General features: G+C 36.5%; 1 protein-coding gene across 1 annotated transcript in view; it reads left to right on the top strand.

Annotated features, from left to right (window-relative positions):
• LOC149562055 (uncharacterized) overlaps nt 1-23,920 on the top strand; it is a 142,622-nt gene extending 118,702 nt beyond the window's left edge. Inside the window, exons 11-24 of the mRNA XM_089825596.1 lie at nt 15,913-15,964; nt 16,127-16,228; nt 16,327-16,473; nt 16,625-16,787; nt 16,909-17,160; nt 17,239-17,396; nt 19,129-19,257; nt 19,400-19,517; nt 19,688-19,883; nt 20,221-20,332; nt 20,436-20,590; nt 20,731-22,141; nt 22,355-22,549; nt 22,651-23,920. Coding sequence (XP_089681722.1) covers nt 15,913-15,964; nt 16,127-16,228; nt 16,327-16,473; nt 16,625-16,787; nt 16,909-17,160; nt 17,239-17,396; nt 19,129-19,257; nt 19,400-19,517; nt 19,688-19,883; nt 20,221-20,332; nt 20,436-20,590; nt 20,731-22,141; nt 22,355-22,549; nt 22,651-23,121 — 3,661 coding nt within the window. The 3' untranslated portion in view covers nt 23,122-23,920. The remainder of the gene's footprint in view (nt 1-15,912; nt 15,965-16,126; nt 16,229-16,326; nt 16,474-16,624; nt 16,788-16,908; nt 17,161-17,238; nt 17,397-19,128; nt 19,258-19,399; nt 19,518-19,687; nt 19,884-20,220; nt 20,333-20,435; nt 20,591-20,730; nt 22,142-22,354; nt 22,550-22,650) is intronic.
• The last annotated feature ends 3,724 nt before the right edge of the window (nt 23,921-27,644 follow it).

The raw sequence follows: 27,644 nt of genomic DNA, 5'->3' as shown, positions 1-27,644 counted from the left end.
TAGTAGTTTGCACATTGATAGATGATTCATAATAGGTTATTGAGAGTCTTGATGTGATAGTAGTGGAATATCTAGAGAGTTATGTGCCAGTTCTTGACACTAGTCCCATTTCTTCATAGGACTTGGACAAGCTATCGTCTAATTTGGAAACAACCTCTCATAGGGATTTGTTTCCTTTTGCAGACGTACGAGGACCCACAGTCCATGGCATGGACCCTACCCTAACCCACCACAAACCCGAGAGGACCATGAAGGACCCTTCCTAGACCTTGAAGGACCCACAACCCATGAGGCAAAAAGTATGTTAAAAACACGAAAAAATTATATTATTTTATTATGGTACAACTCATATATATATATGAGCCAAAATTTAAGCTATGTTGAGCCTTTATTAAGCCCTTATCTAATTTGTGTATATATTTTATCAAATAATATCAAATTGCAGTTTACTAAGGGTAACCAAAATGGTATGGTAGTACCATTAGTAAATTGCAATTTGATATAATTTAAAACTAAATGGTACAACTCATACATAGATATATGTATATATTTAAGCCCACCATTAATAAAATAAAATATGTGACTCTAAATATCAATAGCAATTGAATTAATCCAAATCCAACATGGAGCTGATCTAAAATATCACACCAAATTGAAATATATATTGAAAATTGGAAACCAAATCAACAGTCAAGCCTAGTCCTAAATATTGTTTCTCTTATTTTATATATATATATAATGCACACACACACACACACACATATACGAAACCCCTCACAAACCCAAATGGATTTTTTTTTGCTTGAACTCACGAACCCGTATTGGAATCCAAAGGCATCCCTTGATCTGAATTGACAACTTAGCTTTTACTTTTTGTGCTTTTTTGAGCTTGATTTTCTCCAAAGGCCATGCTCTCCACAAGTAGTTGATGATTTAGAACTCAAGGCTTCTTGCACCTTCACAAGTTGTCTTAGGAGGATTGTTTGAGATGCAAGTTGAGTTTCAACTACCTAGCATGGTATACAAAACTACACGTCCCAAATCAACAATAAAAATGAAAAATAAAGAATTATTTAGATCTCCTTGCCCTATGTTTATATTTGTTTGGTCTAGTGAATATGTGTGCAAATATTTTGCAATATCAAATTGAGTGGAATGCACATGGTGTCCAAATGGTGTGACTCTATGTACCCTCCAACATATGACTTGGACAACATTTTCAAAATCCCACCATTTAAATCAATTCTATGAGGATATTGGCAATGAACCTCACATCTTTTTATATTGCGTACAATCTGTTGGTTCCCAAAACTGTAGATTGGAAATCCAAGAGCCTGCCACTTCTCCAATAGGACTTATCAATCAGTTTTGGCCAATGAACGGGAATACTTCTCGATTCCCCTGCACTTTAGGTTCCGCTACACCTAGACGGGTAAACCTTCACCTCAAAAGCTGATTGTCTGGTTCAAGGCTTTTCTATAATGAATTTAAACTTCTCGAGTTCTCTAGCTGGCAAGGTCGTCAAACTCAATTAAAATGAAAACTGGATGCTGGATAATGGTTGAATGTTTTGTATAATTGAATAATAATTAATTTGATGCTTGTAGGAAGGAACTTATAGATTTTCTGACTTCGATAAAAAGACCAATGCCTTTGCTCATCCAGGCAATAGAGTCAACTTCAGTGAATTTTTACGTACAACTTTATAAAGTTCTTAAGCACTTATACTGCCAACAATTAAATAATCAAGAAGCGACAAACCAAATATTACGCAATCTTAAATTAGTCCAGACTGAACTTTAACTCCTCTGGTAGGGAGACAAGTTGGACAGAGTTACAGAAACAATTAAATATTTCACACTATCTGTGATGATCGAATTTAAATGATAAATGACCTTGTCCACTTGTCCGACATTTAAATTGTATACAGAATTCCAAATAATAATTACAAAAGACGATTCATCTATAGTTTAAATCTCCATGCCTTTAATAATAAACAAAGAACATTTTATTTTTATATAATAAAATAATAGAATTTATATTACACAGTCATAATGTTGCTCCTTATCCCTCCTTACAATAAAAAATATAAAATACTTTCGCCTTTGAGAATATGAATCTTAATGTCCTGTCACAAATAACTTGTCCCTTATTTATATCTTAGATATAAAGAGATGTGACTTTTAAATATGAAAGGGTACCTCCTGTTTAAAAATAATATTTTCAATTCAATTACAATCACACCTCTTCATTTATAAATCTTCTTTACTTTGAAAATAATCATTGTTTGATATCCTTAATAAAAGACCTTTAGTAAGTTTAATCACCTAATATCATTGGAGGATATCTTATGCTTTTTATTTTCGGGAGCATATGGAAGGCTAGACTTCAAATTTTAATATTTCAACAACGCTACTATATTGTTGCTGACGAATCATCCTTGCAAAGCAACACTTCCATTGGTCGGAGTTCATTCACCTTTTGGTATGATTGTCGTAAGCTTGTCTGAGATTCATTCACCATTCGCGCATCCATATCCAGGGCGTTTGTATATGATGATTGCTAAATTAGGGGACCAGACTGGGCGTAGTATAGGATATCTTCTTACATCTGCTGCTTCCAATCTAATCAACATGGTATGAGGACACATCATTGTGTGCTCCACACCCGTTCAGGCTCATTACTTTTAATTGCTCATGACATTTAACTTTTCCGTGAATGACATTCCCATGCTTCTCCATTGCCAAACACTTGATGCACTCACGTCCTCCTCCTATTTGACCTGCGGCTATTACAATGAATATATATTGATCGATGCTTATCTTTTGTTGATGTTCGATCTTCATCTGCCGTTTGATATTTGGAGGGCTTTTATGGATCATATTTGTCCTCCTCTATGTATTATCAATATTTGTACTGAATTTCTTTTGAGCCTCCACAGTGGATGAAAGTCTGCATCAATACAGAGCCTTCCTTTCAGAACAGTGCACAAAAAGATTATGCTCTGCAGGAACCCCTCTTCATAGGTGGATAAATATTTATTTTATTTGCCTCTTTCACCAACGGCCATTTCATATGCTGTAAATACTTTCTTGGGGCATGTTTTCGGAAGTCATCCCCTCAGGTCCTGTTCATGGACAAATACACATGTGCTTGAACTGGGGCCAACGTCTTCCATACTATATTTTCATTAATCACATGCAGGAATTAGGACAGGCATGAGACCCTGTTCATTCACTCATTCGCTCTATTTGGTTTCAAAACTTTCTCCATCGAATATCATTATTCTTTTAAGGCTTTCAGCATCATCTTCTATGGTGTTATATTTCCCCAGAGCTAACGTCCTTGCATGGACTGGGTTGACTGTATTAATTAGCTGCACAAAGTATTGGTTAATATTTATGCTTATGACATTCATCTTTTCCAGAGGCTTTCCTTATGTATGCTCATTATCACTGGAGATGGAGCCAGTAATCACCGTGCTGTGAACCTCAACATGAAGATTGCATGGCGCTGCTATAGCCCTTGACTTCAATTTAATATTCAATGGAACCTTGTTCCTTATCATTGATGAGAGACATCTTGCTAGTTGATAAGCTGTGAACAGTACTGAATCTGCTGCTGTGAGCTAGTTTTAGGCTCTGTGTTTTCTATACTGTAGTTTCTCAGCTGTGAAGCAAGCATCTCCAAACCTCCAAACTTCTGTCATTTCTGTATGCATCCTCCATCAGCAGCTTGAAAATTGATAAATGTGCACAAATGGAGGGCTGAAATATAGAGGTCCATCACAATCCATTACCTCGTTCGGGGACATTGCTAAAACATTGACCAATTGTCCTTTTTTGCAATATCTCCATCCGTTAGAATTGGAAACACTTGTTCCATGTTATGTGTCCTTGAGTATTGTTAATGATACCTCTATTGAAGCTTTCTGCTTAGGACTAATATAATCAGAAGGTGTATTGCAAAGGATAATTTAACATATCTTGCCAATAAGATGATCTATTAATGTTGAAAAGATGCCTATTGTTGGAAATGCAACAAGAAATGCTTTGATCTATGACCACCCTCATTTCATTTTTGAAGGCCTTGTCCAATGGTCCTCTTGTTTGCAAACCTGAAACATTTTCTGCTTTAGAAGATGGCAGCATTTTCATGAAAGGATGTAGGCCAGCTTGTTCTAGGAAACCACTAGGAAGTTTCTACAAGCTTCCTGTGGCATCCTATTTTTCTATATAATATAAAGCCAAGTTTTCCTTTTGTAGCCCTTTTTATGTCACAGGACAAATTTTTATTCCCTTTAAAGACATGACACAGACAAGAGCTTTCACTTAAAAATATGAGCTCTTATACTTTTTTCCACATTGGCCCCAAAGCCAAAGAAAACCCTCACTATTATGAAGTTGTTGAATCATTTTTGTATGTTTCTAAAGAGGTGATATTGCATCAAAATCAAAAGAACTCTTTGCATTTCAGAGAACCAAACTAGAACTTCCAATCATTTTGTACAAACCTAAAATGAAAAACATTACAAGTAAAAAACACTACAAGTTGGAAAAAATTGGTATTATAACACCTTATGCATAAAAAGCTACAAAATTTGAAAGTTATAATTAAAAGAAAAAACTAAATTGCTTAAAAAAAAATTGAAAACTTAAAAGAAATGAAAAATTTACTTACCTTTGATGTCTAAATCTTCCTGGTGCAACGATTCCACATCTTCGTGTAGGTCCTATTTGCTCATATTCTTCACCTTCCAAAAATGACAAAGTAACCTTGAAAACCCAACAATGACAGCTTGGAGTTTATTTTTCCCTTGGTGGTTTGTGTTTGCCAAATAAGTTACAAACACAAAATAGTGTTGTTTTAGGGAAAATGGAGGCTTATGATTGAATTAATTTTTTTTGGTTTTTTGGATTATAAACTACCTTTGTTGGTATACCTGGTTGCGGATATGCAAGTGTTTTCCTAGGTACACCTTCGTCATAGGACCCACAATGAATTTGGGCACCATGGTGGTGCCTTGGGCATCTACCCAGAAGTGAATTGGGACTGAATTGGTAGCTTTACTGAACTGGTACATGTATCTGACCCATATCAGAAGTACTTAGTAACATAGGGTGGAAATAATTTATTTGCTTCTTTTTTCATTTTGACATTTGATTTCTACCCAAAAGTATCCAAGTTTCATGTTTTTTTCATAACTATATTTTTAATTTCTTTTATTACTTGTTATTCAAACTTATTGATTGTAATCACAAAATGGTTAATGGTGAATCTTCACTTCTTCTTTAGGTTTTAGTTTTCACAACTTATACATGAGCATCAATAGCTCTTGATATCGATTGTTAATTCTCCTTGGCATATATTATTGTCCTTAGTTTTCCAACCACAGGGTTCACTCCATCATAAACTTCACGCACTTTGGTGATTTATATGAACATACTTAATCATGTTGATGATGGGCTTTGTAAAACTCAAAACATTTTCCATGTGAGCTCGCCATCTTCAAGGATTGATGCTTTCATTTTTGTGATTTCGTTGACTTTGATTGCCTCCATTCATTCCTAAGAGTATTGATTACCATAGAGCTCAATGCATCCCACACCTTGACAAGTTGTCGCAAAACAATTTTGTGTGATGCAAATCAAGTTTCAACAACGTAACATAATGTATAAAATTGTAATGGCTGCCCTTGGTGACAAACTAAGTTTTTCTATGATTTGTTTGAGTTTGCAATGTTTGAGAAGTTGCGAATAGGATTACCAAGTACAAATGAATAAACAAAAAGTATATCGCAGCTAGCTAAACAACTTTAGATATATGGAATCAAACACATTTGTTGAAATTCCATCAGAATTACCCATGAAACTTCTATCTATTGTCAACAATATGAAATTCAATGTATTCATAGTCTTTCATTTCAATATTGATACCATCGAAACTACAATAGCAAAATAATACCTTTGATTGTAATGTCCCCATTAGCTCATCTTGGGTTGCAGTGAGGTTTGGCCTACCTGTGGCCCTCATGGCTAAATCAGATGGATAGGGGGTCTTACTTGGTGGAATGAAAGGCCAATTTCCTCTCTAGAGGCCAAGGATGTTCAGGATTACTCTTTGTATGGTTCACATAGGTACACTTACTACGTAGGTATACTTACTACTTGTAGTACGTGTCTATTTGGGAAGTCGGGGTTACTATCTTTAGCAGGGCACCTGGACAGTTTGGTAGCAATATGAACTTGAGGTGGCATTGTCAAAGACTTCATTATGAGACTTATTATTTATGGTAAGCCAGTTATGCCATACTATTTTAGTAGTGCACATGGCCATGGTGTTAGCAGAGTTCTTCAGTTGTCTGATTTGGAATAAATCTATTGGGTCAAGATTAAGGTGTTAATTATTAATAAAGTATTCAGTCATTGATAAAGTAGAGTTTATTAATAATTAATTATAAATGAGCTATTGTAAAGTCATTGGTGTAAGTGGAGCCAAAGTCATTAATAGTGTGCATCATTAATATTATTTGAGTTGGTGCCTAAGACCAAGACATTTATTAATGAATTAATAAGTCAACCTTGCATCTAAAAACCAAATATATTAATTTGTTGATGTATATTCTTGAAAAATCTACTTGGATCGAACCCTTATGAGGAATTATAAAAAGGGTTTTGAGAGGAATGAAAGCATCACTGTGAATTGTTGAATGTGTTCGCATTTGGTGAAGACTCTGAGAAACTTCCAAGGGTTTCACATTTGACTTGGGAATTCTACAGGCTCTTTCAGCACTTTGAGTTGGTGAAGAACCCACTGAAATTGTGCCAGGCATTGGTCTTATCCAGAGGCCAAGAATGAATTATTTTTTTGTGGAGAATGAGGTTTGAATGCCTCATATTCTACAAGAGCAGTTTGAAATGATTGAATGCTTTTATTTATACCGATCACAGCATTCCATAGAGCCAATGTTTGAAATAATTAAGTGGCTGCAGGTCTTTTAGAGGCCATAAGAATCTATAAAAGGGTGACGTTTTGATTCCAGGAGGCACCTTTTGGATAGCTGGTGCCTTTTCCTTACATTTGCCACCCTTGGTGTTGTTTTCAGAATTGCTACAATCAATTTGTGGAGAGTCCTACAACACAAGAAATCTGATTCCATGTTCCAGCGTTTTGCATTAAGTAAATTATAATTGCATAAAATTATGATTGTAAATGTCTGCAAGATGATATTTAGTAAATAAAGAATTTGTATGCTTAGTTGTCCACCTCATTTTTGGATTCCGTGCATTGCAATTTCAAAATTAAAAAAAAATGGAAATATTCTGAAAATCTCAAAAACAAAACAAACAAACTTCAAAACAAAAAATATTTCCAGCAGTGATTGTCAGGGTTAGAACCGCAGGGGGTTCTTACACTGATTATAACAGAGAATTGATATCTGGATGATAATGCCAATGCCAACCAATTTTTACATGCGAAAAACAGCAATACCAAGCATTATACCCTTGAATCCCCTTCTCAGACTATATACAAGTCCAAAGCCTGGAATGGCACCCATTGCTTCAAGTACCGCACTGTTGCAATGATGCAGCTCCAATGGTGTATGACAGTTTAGCAGGTCTGATAATAGCTGTACGACACCTTTGGTGTCTGCAATCCAAGCTAAACACTCTTACACGAAGCCTGAACAATGCAAAGCAAATATAGTAACATATGTTAATGACTGTACATCACCCTAATGGAATGCTCCAGACTCTGTATGGCACTATAAACTCTAGCGATTCCCCAGACAATAACAGCCAGCACAATACTATTGAATCACCACAATAGCTCTCAATTTCCAAAACACTAACACTTAGGATCGATCCTAGGAAGATTGACAAATCATCCACACCATATGAAATGTGACAGCCAAATGGATATTCAAATTCGCCTTGAAATTAATACTCAAAAATACTCCTGACTGTGTCTTGCAACAGCAAAGAGGATGTCCATGAAGGATTTCATCGTCACAAACCTTTCAAGAAGAATTTCATTTTTATTTTTATTTCATAAGGCATGCTCGAAAGCGAGCTCTTGGAAATCTTTTGTAACACTCTCATAAGAGTGCATTCACTCATCTTATCAATGTGGGATAAAAAAATCACCTTTTCTTATTTTTTTGAGTTCCTATTTTTTCTTCAATTTTCTTTTGATTGCTTTGTCCCCCTATTTTTCTGTGAATGCTTTTTCTTTAATATTTCCCCATGTCATTTAAAATAACTGTTCGCTATCTTAAGTCCCGTTGATGTGAGTTTCGTTCCACTACAGCATGCAGAATCAAATACTTCATGTTTCGAGGAGAAACATCAAACACTCAATCCTCTCTTGATATAAGGTCATCTGTCATGCTAAGCTTGCAAAGTAAGATCATGAAATGACTTCAAGGTTCCTTCTTAATCGTGGACTTCACTCAGTTTTATGATGTGATATGCTGGTTATCACAAAGGGACTTACACTATTCATTCAATGGATATCAACTCTTGCACCTCTAAAGATTTGGCTTTACAATGTGCCATGAAAATATAATTTTTGATCTTCTAACCTTTCCACTTCAAATTAAATTTATCTTCTACATCTTCTAGCAACATGAAACAAAATCCTAAACTAAGTGAGGAAATATGGATCACCATGCACTGATACAAACTTGATCACAACAATTCACCATGCAAGGCACAACAATGAAAAGTAGAGCAAATTTAGAATTACAATAGAAACAATTCTCCAAAATGTCCTCCCTTTACAAATGACTGGAGTGCTCCTTATATAGGGAGCTCAAATACAACAGATGGCCAAGATTGATTTGGAATCAAGGGCCCGGAGTAATCCACATAAGCCCTAATTAGGGTTTCATAATCACCTACTACAAGCATTAAATGCTCGCCCAATTACAATTAATCGCGACCTTGTGGGCCAATGAAAAAATTACAATGCCTTCATGGGCCAATAGGAAAATTCAAAACTGTAACAACTTAATAAGTTTCAATGACAGTTGGTCCAATGAGAAGAGAACACTTGTAGAAGCAGCCATTGCCTCGCAGACCAATAGGAATATTCAAAGAAAACCATGGACCAATTAGAAAAAATGCCATTATGCCACCCCATCATCTTAACCTGCAAGGCAAACCACCACTTGTAAATGATTGTAAAATTTTAAATAATAATTGCAATAAGAGTTAGAAAATCATCACAAACTTGCCACTTATTTTCCAATAAAAATAAATATAATAGGTTAATGCAAATTTGATTGAAAAATATTTATTTTATTAGCATTTATAATTTATTTTCCATTATTTTAATTTCCCATTTGTTAAAACCGATGCCATTTGGATAATATCAATGCAACAATGGATGAATTAATTAATTAATTTTTAAAATCAATCCATATTTTGCAAAGTCAAGGTAAATTTAATCTCCACCCAATTAAAACCCACTATATGTAAAGTCAAGGCAAATTTTGATCTCATCTCAATTTAAAACCCACTATTTGCAAAGTCAAGGTAAATTTAATCTCCACCCAATTAAAACCCACTATATGTAAAGTCAAGGCAAATTTTGATCTCATCTCAATTTAAAACCCACTATTTGCAAAGTCAAGGCAAATTTTGATCTCATCTCAATTTGACACCAATTTTTTGTAATTTTAATTTATTTTTCCTTTAATTTTTGTCACTTTCTCTCTAAAAAATTCTAAATTTTTTTTTTGAACATTTTTTTTGGTATTATTCAAATCTTTAAAATCTGATCATGTTTCACAATCTCCCAATAAATTTTAAAATTTCAAAGTGTTCATTAACCTCAAGGAGAGGTAGGTGCTTTTGTAATTGAGATCTCTTGTTAATCATGGAGTGGAAACCACTATACGCTTAGGCAAAACCATCAAACAAAAAGTGGAAACCACTAGGCACTTAGGCAAAACCATCAAATAAAAAGTGGAAACCACTAGACACTTAGGCAAAACCATTAAACACTTAGGCAAAACCATGGTGGAAATGAAGGGTGACTTAGGCAAGTGCATGGTGGAAAACAAGGGTGACTTAGGCAAGTGCATGGAACGTGCGGTAGTCACCATGCACTTTGCCATGTACATGTAAAGTGAAGTGCACACCACCATGTAGTTAGACAAGTACGTGTATTGTGCGGAAGTCACCATGCACTTAGGCAAGCACATGTATAGTGAAGATCACCGTGCACTTAGACAAGTACATTTATTTTTGGCTCAATTTAATTTTTTTTTCCAATAATTTATTTTTCTTGCTAAATTTTATTGAATTTCATATTTTCGACACACAACTAGATTTTGTCCATTTTTTTCCTTTTTTGACACTTAAACCAAATTTCTCCAATTTTTCCCTTTTCAACTCGCCTCTTGGAAGGCTTGCAATTTTTCTGAATTGTTGCCAAAACTGCTCCATCCCTTAGTCTAAGAACAAAAGAGGGGGTCCCCATTTGCAATGGGGCGATGGTGTGAAAACCTCACAAGTCCCCAACCATTTATGTCTCCAATGGACTCCAAATATTTCCCACTAAACTTAGTCCCACATTAATAAGGTTGAATATTTATATTTAGCTTTATAAACTAAATTAATGCATAAATAAATCATATCAATTGTATTAAAAGTCTTCTATTGATATTAATCATTTTCCACCGACATGACATTGTCACTAAAGATCATGACCATGCCCAAAATGACTTACGATAAACAATATGTCCAAAACTGCATCCAAACACCTCAGATCGACCCCTAGGCCAAATGGCCTTAAGTTCCCTCTAATGTCTTGGTTAGCCTACAGGACCATGAAGAAATAGGTTAACAACAATGTCCAAATGCTAGAAAGGGGACATTACAAAAATAAAACAAATTAGTAAATTACAATATTAAAAGCTAGGTGATGTGACATATCAATAATTAAAAAATAAAGAAATTTATAAAAAACAAATATAAATTATCTTCACAACTTTAAGGTGGAGGTGGTCCTAAAAATGTCTTGTGATATATGATGATTAGTCACAAACATTGAATCTTCTTAGCTTCAATGTAGATTTTCTTATGCACTCTCTATCTGCCAGTCTTTCATAATATCGAGTGAACATCACATGGTGTCCAAGAAAATGCTTATATGTACCCTCCACTATAGTACAAATTACCCTGCAATTTTAGCATTGCACATTATGGTTTGGACAACATTTTTCATGCTCCACCATTTCGATGGATTGCATGTGGCTATTGCTAAGCAAGTTGCATCTGTCACTTGCCCCTTTATCGAAGGTGCAATGATATGATCAATTGTCTATTTTTGCAATCTTTCCATCCATTTGAAACAAACACACTTATATTGGGCCATGTATCCTTAATGCTCTCAACATGGTGTCCTAGAAAATGCTTATACATACGCTCCACTATAGCACCAATTACCCTACAATTTTAGCATTGTACATTATGACTTGGACAACATTTTTAGGTTCCACCATTTGAATGGATTGCATGTGGCTATTGACAATGCAAGTTGCATCTGTGACTTGCCAATTAACGAGACATTGTAATATGATCAATGATCTGTTTTTGTGGTCTTTGCATACATCAGAAACAAACACTTCTGTATCGGGTCATGTATCCTTGATGGTCTCAACGATGGCTCTATGGAGGCATTCTCCTCGGCCAGTAAGGTGATGCACACCTTTTCATAATTGAAGCTGATGTAATCAGCAGATGCATTGGCAATGACCGTCACCATATTCTGCCAATATGGTGAGTTAACAAGGTTGTAAGGATACCCAAAAAAACAATGGAGCTCTTATGCAAAGGTGAGGTAGTATTCTCTTCTCCTGAAGTTGGTGCAATGGCATGAAACAATGTTGGCCAGCTGTTTGTGATAAGCACTAAGAGGTTTTCGCAATCTTGGGCAAGAGGATGTGCTCTTTCCTCTTTGATCTATTCCATGTGTTCTTTAATACACCCCCATCGTTCAACCATTGACAAACTCTAATACTCAAGCTAGAAATCACTCAAAGTGAAATTTCACTCGAGTACATGAGCCCTTATGCTCACTTCCATGTTGGGTAAAATACCACTAATAAAACCCCATAGTTGGGAAGTTGTTAATTATTGTTATATGTCGTCAAAGAGGTTACATTGCATCATTTCTGGTTTTTGACAGCTTGGGCTATGGATTCCCTCGAGTTGGTCTAGGTTTGCGCCTAGGGTATTACGATGTAATTGGTAAATATTTGCTTGATATTAACAATGATCAAGAGATCAATTTATACAAGAGCCTGAACAATGTTTCCTTAGGAAACAATCAAAAAGAGTAGAAACATATAGAAATAAAAAACTAAATATTAAAAACTTTCTAATACATATAGGAGAATACAATAGATAACTATTAGATACTAAACAGAGATAATAGAGAGTATCTATTATCATAATACCTTCCCTTAATGGTTAATCTATCCAGAGCATGAGGCTGTCAAAAGGCGTAAATGTAGATTCTGTCTGCTCAAAGTGCTCTACACTGTTCGCTGTGGGCTGCGAACCAGATTGCTTAGATAGGCCAGCTAAGTGGTTCCGACATTCAACCTTCATGTGCCCATACTTGTGGCAATAGTTGCATTGAATGTTCTTTTTCCTAGAGCCTTCTAAAGCTGGAGCAGAGGACCTTTGCCGAGAAGATTGTTGTGAACTAGAACCATCTTATTGCTGTTGCGATATTGGAAGATGGTTAGCATCCGCTGTTTCCACGTGCCATAATTGCGACCGTTGAACTTCTGATTTCCCTTGAGCAAAATATTAGTCAAAGATGCCATAGCACATTTTTCAGTGAAAAAGCGTGAAAATCTATGAAGGCACGTACTTCGAGGAGAAAAAAATTGAAGACCCAAAAAAATGAAGAGGTACCCATAAGAGAGCTCAAAAAACCCATAAGGAATATGTTGTCGGATTTTGGATCTGCTGGCTCAAAAGTCAAGGCACAAAAATCGAGGCACTCGAAAAAATGGATGACAACCCAGTTGAGATCTCAAAAAACCATCAAGTAATTGTATTTGTTTTGATCCAGTACAAAAATTTAGGGTTTCGAACAAAAACGGTCTTGGCTGCAGAAAAGCTTAGAAAAGTGGCAGAGTTGAAGAGAAAATTGCAGAATCTGGGTGCGAATAAACATTAGACGTTTGTAAAGAACGTAGATGCCTCAAAATAGGGAAAAAAATGACCACTTCTAAAAAAAAGAGGAAAAAACGGGCCTCAAAACAAATGCGATTTTCAGAGAAATTTGGATGTGAGTGGCAGAAAAATCTGGGCATAAGTTGCAGAGAAATGGTGCCCAACAAACCTCCACGTGAACAACATAGAATAACTCTCAATTTTTAGAGGATTTAGTTGCGCTAGTTGCAGATAGAAGGGTGTGAGTTTGCAGATCGGAAAAAATTGCGGGAGTTGCACAAAAAAAAATGATGCGTATTGTTTTGGCAGAAAACCCTAGTCAAACCAGAGGTTTTGGAAGCAAATTTCAACCAAGAAATTATAATTGTTTTCGAAATTTTTTAGAGTATAGGCTCTACTACCATATTGTGAAGTAATTGGTAAATATTTGCTTGATATTAACAGTGATCAAGAGATCAATTTATCCAAGAGATTGAATGATGTTTCCTTGGGAAACAATCGTAAAGAATAGAAACATTCTATTCTAGAAACAAAAACTAAATATTAGAAATTTTATAATATATACAGGAGAATACCATAGATAACCCATTAGATACTAAACATAGATAATAGAAACTATCTATTATTGTAATATAGGGTCCCCTCAAGTTCCTAGGGCAAACCTTGGATGAACCCAAACTTGTCCCTTCACAATTAGTTATATGTTTTAACTGCCGCACAAGACTTGGACATTCCATTTTGAGGTGTGCAAGGAAGGTCTTCTCTACCTTGCTAACCTTTAGACAACTAAATGCAGTTCCACTTGTTTGATTTGCGAATCCAACATATCTGCATTAATCTGCCTGTTAAAATTTTTGTTCTCTATTTTGGTTTCTAGAATAAATGGAGTTTTGTCCTTTTCAAATTTTATCCAAAAATGGCTCTTCGAAAAAGCACTCACCAAGTCACCCATGGAAGATTGTTCTTGTGCCATCCTTGTGTTATCTTGACATATGCTCTTGTTCGTGGCCACCCATTGTTGATTCTCTTCAGACCATTTGTATATATTTAAAATTTATCTTGTGCATTCAACTCCATTTGGGCTTTCAAAAATACACTTCCACAATCCACAAATATTAGAACTGCTCTGATGCCAAAATGGTTCTTAAACTCTTAAAATAGTAGAAGTAGAAATTATTACCAACAAAACTGTTGTTCTTGCTCCAACAAATGACAGTGATGAAGAGGCACAGATGCTAAAAATTAAGAAATAAATCCTGCTGAAAAATACTTGTGTCAGCTCAGAAACTCAAGAACAAATATCTTCGATACAATTAATGGAAAGAATATGTACAAGAAGTGGGTACAACAAAAGCTGTTCGTCTACTACTCTGGGAAGCCTCTGCAAACTATGAAAAGTTGAATTACTCTGATTCTCTTTCTGACAACACTCAAATCAATCTTCTCATGCCATAACACACACCCTCCACCTCTACTTATAATTTCCGGTACTTTGGGAGCATTCTAGTAGGTCCTAGAATAAAACACAGAAGCTCAAAGTGGAAAGGATGATGCATTTAGTTTTAGTTTTGAGTTTTCCAACACTCAGAGGTCATTTCTACAGGTACCGTTCATCTCTGTGGGTTCAACCCTACAACTGCAGACTCAAGGTAAAGAGTGCAGAAATGTCCCTGCTTATTCTGTAAAGTTTCTGTTTCTGATTTCCTGTCTCTGTCTTTTCCAACATCATCCTGCTGTTCAAGTTTTTTATTCATCCTTATCCTTAACGATTAACAATTTTTCCTGATCACCCAAGTTTCAATCAAGTAAAGATAAGGTTTATATCTCCATTGAACACTAACTCAACTCTTTGAAAACTTGAAATTGGCCTAAAGTCCATACCTAAGGTCCTTGTCTGCATGAAACAACCTCAACTAGAATAAAAGATAAAAAATTACTAGCTTTTGTTGGAAGCATTTGCCATTGCATTAAAAGCTGGGACTTTCAATGCCCGATACAAATGCCATATTTAGCCCGACCCATGGGAGGTGCTGACCACCAAGTCAACAATCTCGAAGGAGGTGCTGACCACTGAGTCAAGAAACTACCCCTCAGCACCGACTGATCCTTCAGCACCAACTGAAGGGAGAATCAAACCCATGACGCAAGGCTTTGATACCAATTGTTGGAAGCATTTTCCGTTTCACCAAAAAGTTCGAACTTTCATTGCCCAATGCAAATGTAATATTTAACCTGACCCGTGGGAGGTGCTGACCACCAAGTCAACAATCTCCAAGGAGGTGCTGACCACCAAGTCAACAGCTTTTTTCAAATTGGCCTGCAATCAGTTCTGAACCTCTTTATCTGCATAGACATTGGCAGTGTTTCACTTCAGACTTGATGGTCTTTCTTAATATCATCAAATTCTCACTAGTCATTTTGGGTCATAACACTGAGTTGGTCAGGACTAGATAGCCTTCCCTTTGACTTGTGAGTCATTACTTGCTTTGCCTTGACTTGTTTCCTAGCTTAATGTAGTTACTATTGTCGTTTTAATTGGAGCCATGGCAAATTATGTCTGTTTGAAAGCGGACAAGTCTTGATTGCTGGTTTACTGTTCTTTATGAGAAAATTACAAAGATCTGTTGGTAAATTCATATTCTTTGCAAAAACTGGCTTCATTCTTTATATAGAAATTTGGTTTGTACTGATTTCTGTGTACTATTATTTGCAGTCAAAATCAGCTGACGGCCTCAGATATTGCTCGGAAAGCATTTCTTCATAGCGTATGTTGATGAATAAACTTATATTTCTTGTTTGAGTGAAGTGTCCTGTCAGATTAAGCCTTCACAAGAACTTTTTCCAATTCGTTCAAAATTGTAGAAATCTACATTATACTCTATTAGTTAAGCTCAGAAAAATAAATGTTTTGTTTCTTTCATATGCAGCATTTGATTGGGGGACATGTGAAAAATGAGCCAATATTATGGTTGCCACTTCTTAGTATTGCAGATAAAAACCACCCACTTAGGGACATTCCTGTATGTCAGGTACTTTATGATTGTGCTAAACCTCTCAGTAAGATTTTGAAGTCTGGTAAGTTGGATGCTTTTGGCTTTGAGAATAATTTAATTCTTGTTCTTTACAGCCTTTCCACTTGGATCTCAATTTTTTCAACAAGGGGAATCGGACTTTGCACTATCCAGTCAGGGCATTTTTTATGGATGGATGCAACCTCATGGCTTATAACCTATCCACTGCAGAGTACAATATGTATAAGAAACTTTCTCCAACGGTAATGCTAGGATGCAGAAAGACAATGATAGACCACTGAATGCTTGGATTCCAAGTTCTAACTGTTTATATCAGTGAATATTTGGCAGTTATATTCATGAAAATTTCTGACCTTAAATCTTAGCTTGCTTTAGTTCATTTCTCATTTGCAGGCAGTTGGTGGGGCTGAATTGAATCCAAAACGCATCCTATATAGTGCAAAGCAGCATCTTTTTGTTGTTTTCTTTGAAGTTCGTGATGGACCTAATGAGGTGGTTCTATATAAGGACCTTATAGATTTGCAATTGGTTAGTGAAAAAGTGAATACTACTACAGGTCTGTATTTTAGACTTGCAAAGCGTTAGCATTTTAAGTGACTGGTTTTTAATTTATATTAATATTTTAATGAGTTGTATTTTAGTTTTAGTTGAAGTTGTGAAACTTGCATTTCATACAGGTTGTGATGGTGCTTTGATTGGCCCAATGGAAAACCAATGTGCTATTCTTGATGATGATCAGACTGGACTTACCTTGCTTTTCCTGGATGTGGGCATAAAGGATCCTATGGTGGGAGATACAGATGGGAGAGTGGAAAATAATGGAGCAATAGATGCTAATTCATTTTCTGAACCTAATGCTGTCAAGGATCGAGCTCCATTGCATTTTATTTTTGAAAATAAGGTTGAACGGATATTTTCTACACCTTTAGGTGAGCTATAGTCATGTGTAATTTATAATGATAACCAAGGAAGGCTGTTTCTGAGATAGTAACGGTTTCTCTTGACAGAGTCAACGATTTTGTATGCTTGTTGTGGAAGCCATGTTGCATTTGCCAAGTTGTTCCCAGACACTTACCGGCTTTCTAAAGACAATGGTCTATATCTTTCTACCAATCCAGAACCAGGAAAGCATATTAAGCTTAAAACCAATGAGACAGTTATCCAGGTGAATCTATATAAAATCACTAAGTTTTTAGTATTAGTAAAGTTGCAAACTTACTAAGATACATGGAAACTTGATTATGGTTCTAGTTTATTGAATAATTTTCTTCTCTTTATTTCTGGGGAACCACACATCCTATATCACTAAATAAATAGGAAAGTTACGAAAGTGAACAATTAGACTCTAAAAATAAACATACAAAGAGCTTGCTTCCTTGTGTTTGCGCCTTTCGGTAAAAGTGATGGCACTGAATAGTTGATTTACTTTTTTATTCCCGAAGGAGAAAATTAAAATCCATTCTATCTGGATTGTCTGCCAACGCATGTGACTTTACAAATGACCAAATAAGGTTTGTGATACTTGAAAAGGACATCCAGATATTGTAGAAACATACTAGGGCAAAAATGTCTGTAGTACAACTTTTTAGGTAACTATTAAACACTAAAGAAGTGTAAGCGAAACAAAGAAGGCCAATTCCTAAACCAGTTAAACCCTTAACCATTAGAAATGAGTACAAGTAGCTCTGTGAGGGAAGGGCAACTCACTGAAACAGGAGCTGAAGAACACAAAGCAGGAGATCATGACATGAAGCCAACACCACCACACTTCTGTAGCAAGTTTTGGGCTAGAAGAAGTAAAAATATTGTCATTGTTATAAATGATATCTCATGTTCAAACAATATTCCCTGCAAAAGAAAATTATTTTAACACACTCAAAGTTACAAGATAAATAATTTAATAGAGGGTCGACAAGGCTATAAATCATACTAAATGGCAAGTTTCAATCTTCTTTGAAAGCAACAACTGGTATGTTCATAGCCATATATCTGTTGTATCTCACCTATTAATTTTACCAATTTTTTAATAAGAGCTATCTCTAAGAATGTGATGACATCTAGTCAGAACCAGAACATCAAAATATATATATTGATTGTAACATAATGATATCAGAAATATCATATAAACAGAGCTTTTTGACAATTTTTTACAAGTGGGATTCAATCCCTTTTCACTTCATTAATTGGAATTCTTTTCACAGGGCAGGGGCCACTCCAAAATCATCAAGTTGTGCAGTACCCAAAAGTAAAACTAGAAAACTTAAAGATGGTCATACTCTTTGACTGGCCTTGAGATCCAGTTTACATCTCCTTCTCCCCTTTGAAAGCAGCTTTTGAAAATAATGATCTCTGTTTTTAGTGACCCGATTACTAAGGAACTGCTATCCACGATTCACCTTCTGAAAGAAACTGTTTACAATTCCAAAAAAAATTGGATGGTTGAATTCCCTACCTTAATGTTGATGCCAAGCTTTATATCCTAATTTATCAAGGTAAATGAAGTAGAAACTTCAAGTATTTGTATCTTACTTATTGCAACAACCTCTGTGCTTCAAGCCTTCAACTATCAGATGTAAGTGAAGGGAATTTTACAATTCTCAAACATCGCAGGGTCAAAAATTCAGTGAAAAATTCATGACTGCATGTGATGAAAATTAAAATCCATAGTTACTTGTTCGAGTGCTTTTTATCATATTCAAAATTAAATTGTGTATGAATTTTATAACTAATGGGATTGTATGGTTGCTATTTTGATAAAGTAGTACTCCAGAGGCTCTGTTTACCTGGACATTTGAAAACAAAATATTGTAGATACAATAGGCTCGGAACCTGCCTTGTTGCTTACAAACAAATTGGCATTACTTTGAAGCTAATAAATAGTGGATTTTCTCTCTCAGGTTCAGTGGCAGGAAACTCAAACGGGTCAAGTAGCAGGCATCTTAACAACAAGAAGAATAATGATAACCTCTGTCAATTTGGAGATAATAGCATGCAGTTCAACTACCTTTGATAAGGGCTTTCCTTCAATATCCTGAAGTGATTGTGTTCGTGAAAGCAACGTTTCAATTTCTATTTGCTAATATTCATATCATGTGCTTGCTTGAAGGGCACATATTTGATAATTCCTTGCATTACATTGCTTTAAAACAATCCTTAACATCTTCCTACTTTAGATCATTGTTGTGGGTTGGTCCTGCACTTCTTTTTTCCACTGCAACAGCAATTGGGATTCTCGGATGGGATGGGATAGCACGGTCTATTATTACAATCAACACACCATATGCAGGTGAGTGCTCTTGAGAAGTGACATATCCAATAAATACAATTAGTTATAGAGAGTTATCCTGGATTGTGATTTCTTATTGTTTATTTGATTAAATGTTTTGCCATAGTTATTTCTGTTTGAAATTTCATTCACCTCTGGATATTTTCTTAAAATTGCCTTTTTTTGTACAGCTCTGGTGGGTGCATTGAATGACCGTGTACTGCTGGCATGCGCAATGGAGGCAAATCCTCGACAGAAGCAAGCAGTGGAGATTAAAACTTGCCTTGTAGGACTTCTTGAACCTCTTCTGATTGGATGGGCTACAATGCAACAAAAGTTTGAGCCAAAGCTTGATCTTTCTGAAATATTATACCAGCTAACATCCAGGTTAGATGAAAAAGCTTTCTTCCATGGAAAACATGGAGTTGGAAAGAATTTCTGGTACCTACTTTCAGTAACTATGCAGATAATCTTTGTAGTTGTTGGTCTTAGTCTACATCTCATTCTAGCTTTTTAATTGTTTGTTAGCTACATCTTTTGCTCAAGATTAAATGTTTGTCCTTTATGATATGCTGCATTTTTCACTTATTGGATGGAAAGTTCATATCTATGCACCTTTCATATACTTGGTTTTTTCATCTGTTCCAATTTTATGCCATGTCCCATTTGCATTTGAAATAAATATCGTTTTCAGTTTATGACTTTTCATGTTATTTTGTTGAAGGTTTGACAGTCTTAGACTTACTCCAAGGTCGGTTGAAGTCCTTGCAAATGGTCCTCCTGTTTGTGGAGACCTTGCCGTGGCCTTGGCACAATCTGGTCCCCAGTTCACGCAGGTGACATGCCTAAATGAAACTGTTTTAGCAGGAAGTCGTTTTATTTTGACAGCATATACATTTTTTTATCCTTGTTCATGTGCTATATGTTTTTGAAACTCAGGTTCTGCGCTGCAACTATGCAGTTAAAGCACACCGTTTTATGATGGCTTTATCTATATTAAAGGATGAGTTCTTGCGTTCAAGGGATTACCCAGAGTGTCCTTCAACTTCTCGTCTGTTCCAGCGTTTCAGGCAACTAGGGCAAGCATGTATCAAGTAGGTTTGGATTCTGTACTTCCATAATGCAGAAACATTTTGGTCATTTAATATATCTAGATTTGGGAAAAAATCAGCCTCATTTTGGTTTATTTGTTTCATAGTATAATCAGTTTTAATTAACCTCATTGAAAGTGCAGATATGGTCAGTTTGACAGTGCAAAGGAGACATTTGAAGTTGTCTCTGATTATGAGAGCATGCTTGACTTATTCATTTGCCATCTAAACCCAAGTTCCTTGCGACGTGTTGCTCAGAAGTTGGAAGAAACTGATGCAGAATCTGAACTGAGGCGTCAGTGTGAAAGAATCTTGAGAGTTCGCTCCAGTGGATGGACAGAAGGAATTTTCGCAAATTTTGCAGCAGAAAGTATGGTTCCAAAAGGTCCGGAATGGGGAGGAGGTAACTGGGAGATCAAGACTCCTCCTGAGTCAAAGAATATACCACAATGGGAACTCTCTGGAGAAGTCATGCCATACATGAGAACATCTGCTGGGCCCATTCCATCTATTATTGCTGATAATATTGGAGTGTACTTAGGAACAACAAAGGGCAGGGGCACTGTCATTGATGTCAAAGATGACAGTTTACGAGAGACATTTAAGGCAGGTATGAGTAATGAAAGAAAGTCCGAGGACTCAAATCTGGTTTTATTTAATTCGGATCTAAGCCAGTCAAGCAGACCTGATGAAGCAAGTGCAAAACGAACTTCTACTAGTGGTTCATATAGCCTCTCAAAGGCCTTTGAAGGAGACACTGCTAAAGATGAGCAAGCAAAAGCTGCAGAGGAATTTAAGAAATCTCTATATGGAGCTGATGACAGTAGTAGTGAGGAAGATGAGGCAGCATCAAAAAGAAAAACAATTCGTTTTAAAATTCAAGACAAACCTATCACAGGAACTGTTGATGTCAACAAAGTTAAGGAGGCTACCAAGCAGTTTAAGCTTGGGGATGCTTTACCAGCCCCTGGAAGTAGAACAAGATTATCTTCTGGCGGATCTCAAGATCTTTCTATTGTTTTAGCCCCACCTTCGATATCAGGGCCTCAAAATGGGATATTAACTGGAGCAATGTCAGAACCACAACCAATGATGATGGGCATGGGAGTTTCTGCTGGACCGATTCCAGAGGATTTCTTTCAGAACACAATATCTTCCTTTCAAGCTGCAGCATCTTTACCTTCTGTTGCGGCATACCATCAGTCTCAAAATCAAATATTTCATGGTACACCCAGCAATAGAATGGCTCCTAATAATCAAGGGCTGCCTGTTGATGTTGGTCTTCCTGGGGGTGGTGTACCTCCTCAAATTCCAGAGTCTACTAGCATGGCTTCTAGTTTGTACATGGCTGGCAGACCTCTGCAATTTGTGGGCCTTCCTGATGGTGGTGTACCCCCTTCATCAGCAGCTCCTAATCTTGGTAATATTGAAACATCTGTTTTGGAACTTGAAAGTAAGAATACCATTGAGACCCAAGTATCTGGTCCTGGGGCAGGTGTCAACAAAACTCATGGTCGTCCTGGTTCACCACCTATAGTTGTAAGGCCAGGCCAGGTAAGGTGCTGTAAAAATACTTTTAAGATGTCAGTATGTTTTGGTCAAGAGTTTACGATCAATTGCTTTTTTTAACTTTTTGACAGTCCAACTAGTTTGCTTATTTATCTTCACTTCCTGGGCTTGTCAGAATTCACATGATTTTGTTGTCCCATTTTTTGGCATTTGTACTTGATTGATGAGAAAGAGAAACATCACCTTCCATTCTTTCAGGTGCCTCGTGGAGCTGCAGCATCAGAGTGCTTTAAAGCTGGGGTTGCTCATCTTGAACAGAACCAACTTTCAGATGCCATGTCCTGTATGGATGAAGCTTTCCTAGCATTGGCAAAAGATCAGTCACTTGGGCGTGACATTAAGGCTCAAGCTACTATTTGTGCACAGTACAAGATTGCTGTTTTAATACTTCAGGTAGTGAACCAAAATTTCATATCACTAGAGTCGAATCTATTTATTTGTAAATGTAACATCTCCCGCGAAATGTTCCTAAAATAGAATGCTGGAGTGTGCAGGAAATTGTTCGTCTACAACGGGTTCAAGGGCCTAGCACTGTCAGTGCAAAGGAGGAAATGGCCAGGCTTTCTCGCCATCTTGGTACTTTGCCTCTTCTTGCTAAGCACCGAATAAGTTGCATTCGAACTGCTATAAAAAGAAACATGGATGTGCAGAACTATGCATTTGCGAAATCCATGCTTGACCTTCTCCTCTCGAAGGCCCCTCCCAACAAACAGGATGAACTTAGAAGCTTAATAAGTGTATGCATGCAAAGAGGTCTAACTGACAAATCCATTGATCCGGCAGAAGATGCATCACAGTTTTGTGCAGCAACTCTTGGTCGCTTGCCTACGATAGGGCATGATGCTTGTGATTTATGTGGTGCCAAATTCTCTGCACTTTCTTCACCAGGCTGTATAATATGTGGCATGGGTAGTATCAAGAGGTCTGATGCAGGCTCAGGTCCTGCTCCCTCACCATTTGGTTAATAGGTGGGAACAATGCAGTATGTTTCGATGAGTGAGTTAGAATAGCCTTGTCTAATGCATAATTTCCAGGTGAGGAACTAGCCTGCTATGTGACAAGTCATGTTGATAGTAAGCCTAACTATCTTTGCTTGCCAGATCGTCGTCCCGGCTTGGGGAGGAGGGGAAAGGATAGAGTTACATATAGAATATGCCCCACAACATCCCACAAAACCTTCCATTGAAGTGCTGTACAAGCTGCAAAATGAAAACTAATATGCCAAAAAAAAAAAATCATCTTGTTAAGAACGGGAATCGGGCAACTACTAACACTTCCTCTAGTCAGGAATCGTTTTGAGTTCAAGATTACTGATCCAATTCCTCTAGTTGGGAATGGGTCATTAGTTAAGCCCCTCGGGCAGCTACTCCGACAGTTTCTTATGTGACAAGGAATTTCCCTGCCTTAGGGCAGTTAGAGTTACTGCCACTATTTACCAGGGCTTGCATTTGAAGCTACACTTCTCCTTCCAACCGTCCAGCACTGGGTCGGTGTCAGACTCTATATGTTGTGTTACCAATATATGAGAGCTAGGGGTTTTCAGTGATGCTTAATAATCCGCCTTTCTATCTTTCCCATTTCTAAGTTTTTGTTCTCAAGTCTTTTCCTTTCCTGCAGCATATGCAGTTAGTGAGGTAGAATGTGATTGGCAGATGGTGAAAATATAATCTGAAACTGAGATTTAAAGGCTTGAATATCTTAAACTTCTTTGTAATTTTACAATATTCTGTAATGCTTTTTTGTGCATAAAAGTTTTGAGGCTTATTTGTGTCTTACTAGAGAAGACAAAGGGTGCTCCAATTGTGAATTATCTTGGGTAAAGTTGGATTCTGTCAATACATTGATAAGGATCTTTTGAAATCATTATAACTATAAGCATTGTAGTCCAGGATTACACCAGTTAACAGGAGAATTTAGAGCTGCGAATTCAAAAGATCATTCTTGTTAATAGGTTTGACCAGCTTCCTGGTGAATCTGGTGTTCATTTAGCAACTGGAAAGTAGATAATGAGAGTCAAGGTTATCAGAGAGATTGATTTTGTTTGCTGAACTACTTGAAAAAGAGTTGAAAGTTGATTGTAGTGGAGGAGATTTGTTGAAGCACTTCTTAGAAGACTGGGGGAGAATCAGCCCACAGTTTGAAGAAGTTAGCAGCATTTTTGAAGGAAGATTGTCGCTTCAAGTCAGGTTGCAACTCTCAGAAACATTTAGGTTGCCACTGTCATAGAAGGATTACTGAAATATAAATTTAAAGCTAATGTATTTAGGTCATCATCACTTTGAATACTGTTTGTCATCTTCACAAAGTGTTCAAAGGCGCCAATGTCTAATACATATTTTCTATTCCCCTGATAACTATTCACATCGTCTACCCTCAAAATTGGCATAATTGATCTAATACACAGTGATCAAACAAATGTTAATGAATATGTATGAATACCCTAGTAATTGTGCACTGTGGCTACCAATAAAGTTACACAACTCCTTGAATTAAACACTCCTTTTTTAGCTACTGGATATACAAGTGGGTAACTATTGGTACATATGAAATTTTTTAGTGGACTTCTTATTAACATGTATTTGAAAATGGTTATTGGAACATGGGTGGCATTTGGGCCCTTTCCCCAACAAAACAAGGCTGAGTTCAAAATGTCAGTCGTCTTGACTGTGAATTTTGATAAGAGCAAAATATTACATGGGTACAATAATTTGTCGCTTTAATGCATGCATGATCGCACCAATCTCATGCCTTTGGCATGAGATACTTTAACAAGTTAAGAGAAGCTCTTCATTTTGTTTTTTTAATGGCTGCCCTATAAATAACAAAGAGAAAAAGATTTTGTTTAAACAGTTTCATAAGCATTCGACCTCACATGTGAACATCAACAAAATGTATAGAGAGCAACTAGTATTCCACTGGTAGCCAAGATTCTTAATGCTCAATTTAGAAACTAACTCTCATAAAGTCCAATGTGAAACAAGTAGTTGTGAAAGACATAAAGAAGCATGAAAAGAAAGGTGAAAGATTCCCAATTTTTGGTGACGGTAGAAATTACCTTTTGTTTCAAAATCTGAATCTATGACTAGCATTTGTTACCTGTAATGTCCCCATTGGTTGCTAGCATTAGAATTTTAGGGATTAGCCTAATATTGGATCCTTGTAGGCTAATGAGGATGGTTAGAGGGTCTTCTAAGCACTGATTCATCTCCAACATTTAGCGAGTTATGGATTTGGCCTTTGTTCGATGTCATTTGGACTCCATTTGCCATACTATGTATAGTAAGTCAAGGGTAATAGAGATTAACCTTTCTATTTTTAGGAAGTGTATTTGGTCACATGAGGAATTATGAGGAGAGATTCTTTTTTCAGACGACATTGCAATCAGATAAGTATTTCAAGAGATATTAAAGTTCAAGTGAATTAAGTGATTTACTTAAATATTTTAATGTTATTAAGTTATAAAGTAACTTAGGTGACTAAAAGACGAGATTGGCTTTTAATCCCACATTTCCTAGTTTTTTGTGTCTTCCCTTATATCAAGGTTATAAAAGCATGGAGCTACATTAGGATTGAGACCACAAATATATGTTATTTTACAAATCCTAAAGGTTGCTTAAATGCGACTAGATATTTCCTAAAGACAAAACCCCTTGAGGAAAATAATGGGGTTGGACGCAAACCTAGTGCTCATAGTGCACTTTCAACGTTAAGTTTCGAATTGAAGCAGAGGTTTACAGGAAGTGGGAGCTCACGACAAAAAGAATTTTGTGTGTGAGCTCAGTATAGAACAGTGGCACGTATGACATTGTCTGGTCATTTGGAGTTTGGACAACAAATAGAATGGACTGTCATACTACCTGAGATAGTGTTGGCAGGCTTTGCGTGAGTCAAGTTCCATATTATCCAAGGCCTTCTTTGTCTATGTTCTCCTAACATTGAGACGACAATAGCTTTGCATGTGATAGTGAGCAGCAACAGACAAGCACTTCAAGTTTTACCATTGGTACACTTCACACAAGTCACCTTAAGTGCAACGATAGCAGATAGGAGTGGACATTGAGAACAATAGCCAAATTGATTACGAAAGCCACATTTTCATTTGCAGGGAGGTCACGGGCCAAGGACATTACACTAAGTCTGAGCTATGTGGATGTGAGAGTGTTTGGGTGTTGGCACTACCAAAACTGAAGGCTTTAATGCAAACCTTAGACACCCAACCAACTGCAATTGTTACTAGGTTCCCTTTTATTATTTGTTTGTGCTTTTATACTTGGGTAGTAATGTAAACCAAATTGAATACATTGGACTTCATCCATAGGTCTTCATCCATAGGTTACTCCTTCATGATTTAGTTAGATAAATTGTGTATGTGATCTGCTGTTGAAGGATAGTATAAATTCAGGACTATTATTCCTGATACTTTAACATTATTTGCAAGTTCCTTTTAACACATGTCTGCGTTTTCTAGAGTTGAATTTACTAGCAATAGTATCAAAGTTTCAGACCTGGGTTACATGCCAACTGTTTGACACAATACTCAATTTAATTATTTTTTATCATTTTAAGCCTTGATCATTACAGTGTTATCAGAGTTGGTCTTCTTGCCAGCCTATGGATCTATAATAGAATTTTTTTTTTATAAGGATTTATCAGAAACAATTAAGTTGAGAGATAGTGGTATTGTGATTTTTGCTATCGTCACAGAGGTAATAAAAGCCTAGAGCCAACAATGCTATGAAATGGAGCATTGTTTAGTAGTAGGTACATGAAAGAGGAAGTGGAACACATACAAGACACTCAAATGTCCCATAATTATGAGAATGAACAAGGATAGGAAGTGAGGGAAACTTTGAGGGCTATTAGAGATTGGTAGAACAATATAGTCACTACACTTCAACAGCTTGCAAGTGCTATGTAGTAGTTAGCTCCGCCTCACCGGATAACCTTGAGTCATCACAATGGAGGTGGTAGTGTGGTGGGATCACCTTGAGCTACTAGGGCCCCTACATGGAACACTAATAGGCCTTTGATGCCGGTTTTTAATGCAGAAGAAGAGGTAGCACCACTCGCAGCACCATACTTCCAGATAATGTTATGGCAATGTACGATGAATGAGATTTATTCCCTAATTTGGTTAAGCAGAATTTGTCCTTCATAATACTTAAATAAAAAAATGTAGAGCTTGTTAGATCCAAAGACAATTGAGAGGACAACGAGGTATATGGTTTCTGCCTTTATAAGGCTGATATCTAGATTGCAGGGAAGAAAACTTGAGTTTTCTTTGACAAGTGTCTATGATGCAGATGTACCTATATTTAGTACGACACTTGCTAGTCCTATCTGTCGTGTTGATGATGGACCCAAATCATAGAGATCAGTATATGTGTCAGTACCCTTGGTGGATAACAATACCAACCTTTAGCACGTTGAGGCCCTTGGAGTTGTTGCAATTAGTGCAAAGACATTTCATGCAGTTGTTACTATTGAT

The sequence above is a fragment of the Cupressus sempervirens genome, chromosome 4 (assembly GCF_028749045.1).
Source record: "Cupressus sempervirens isolate cs-2001-9-10 chromosome 4, ASM2874904v1, whole genome shotgun sequence".
Lineage (NCBI taxonomy): Eukaryota > Viridiplantae > Streptophyta > Pinopsida > Cupressales > Cupressaceae > Cupressus > Cupressus sempervirens.
Note: the sequence above shows the minus strand (reverse complement) of the source record. Positions and strands in the feature narration are given on the sequence as shown.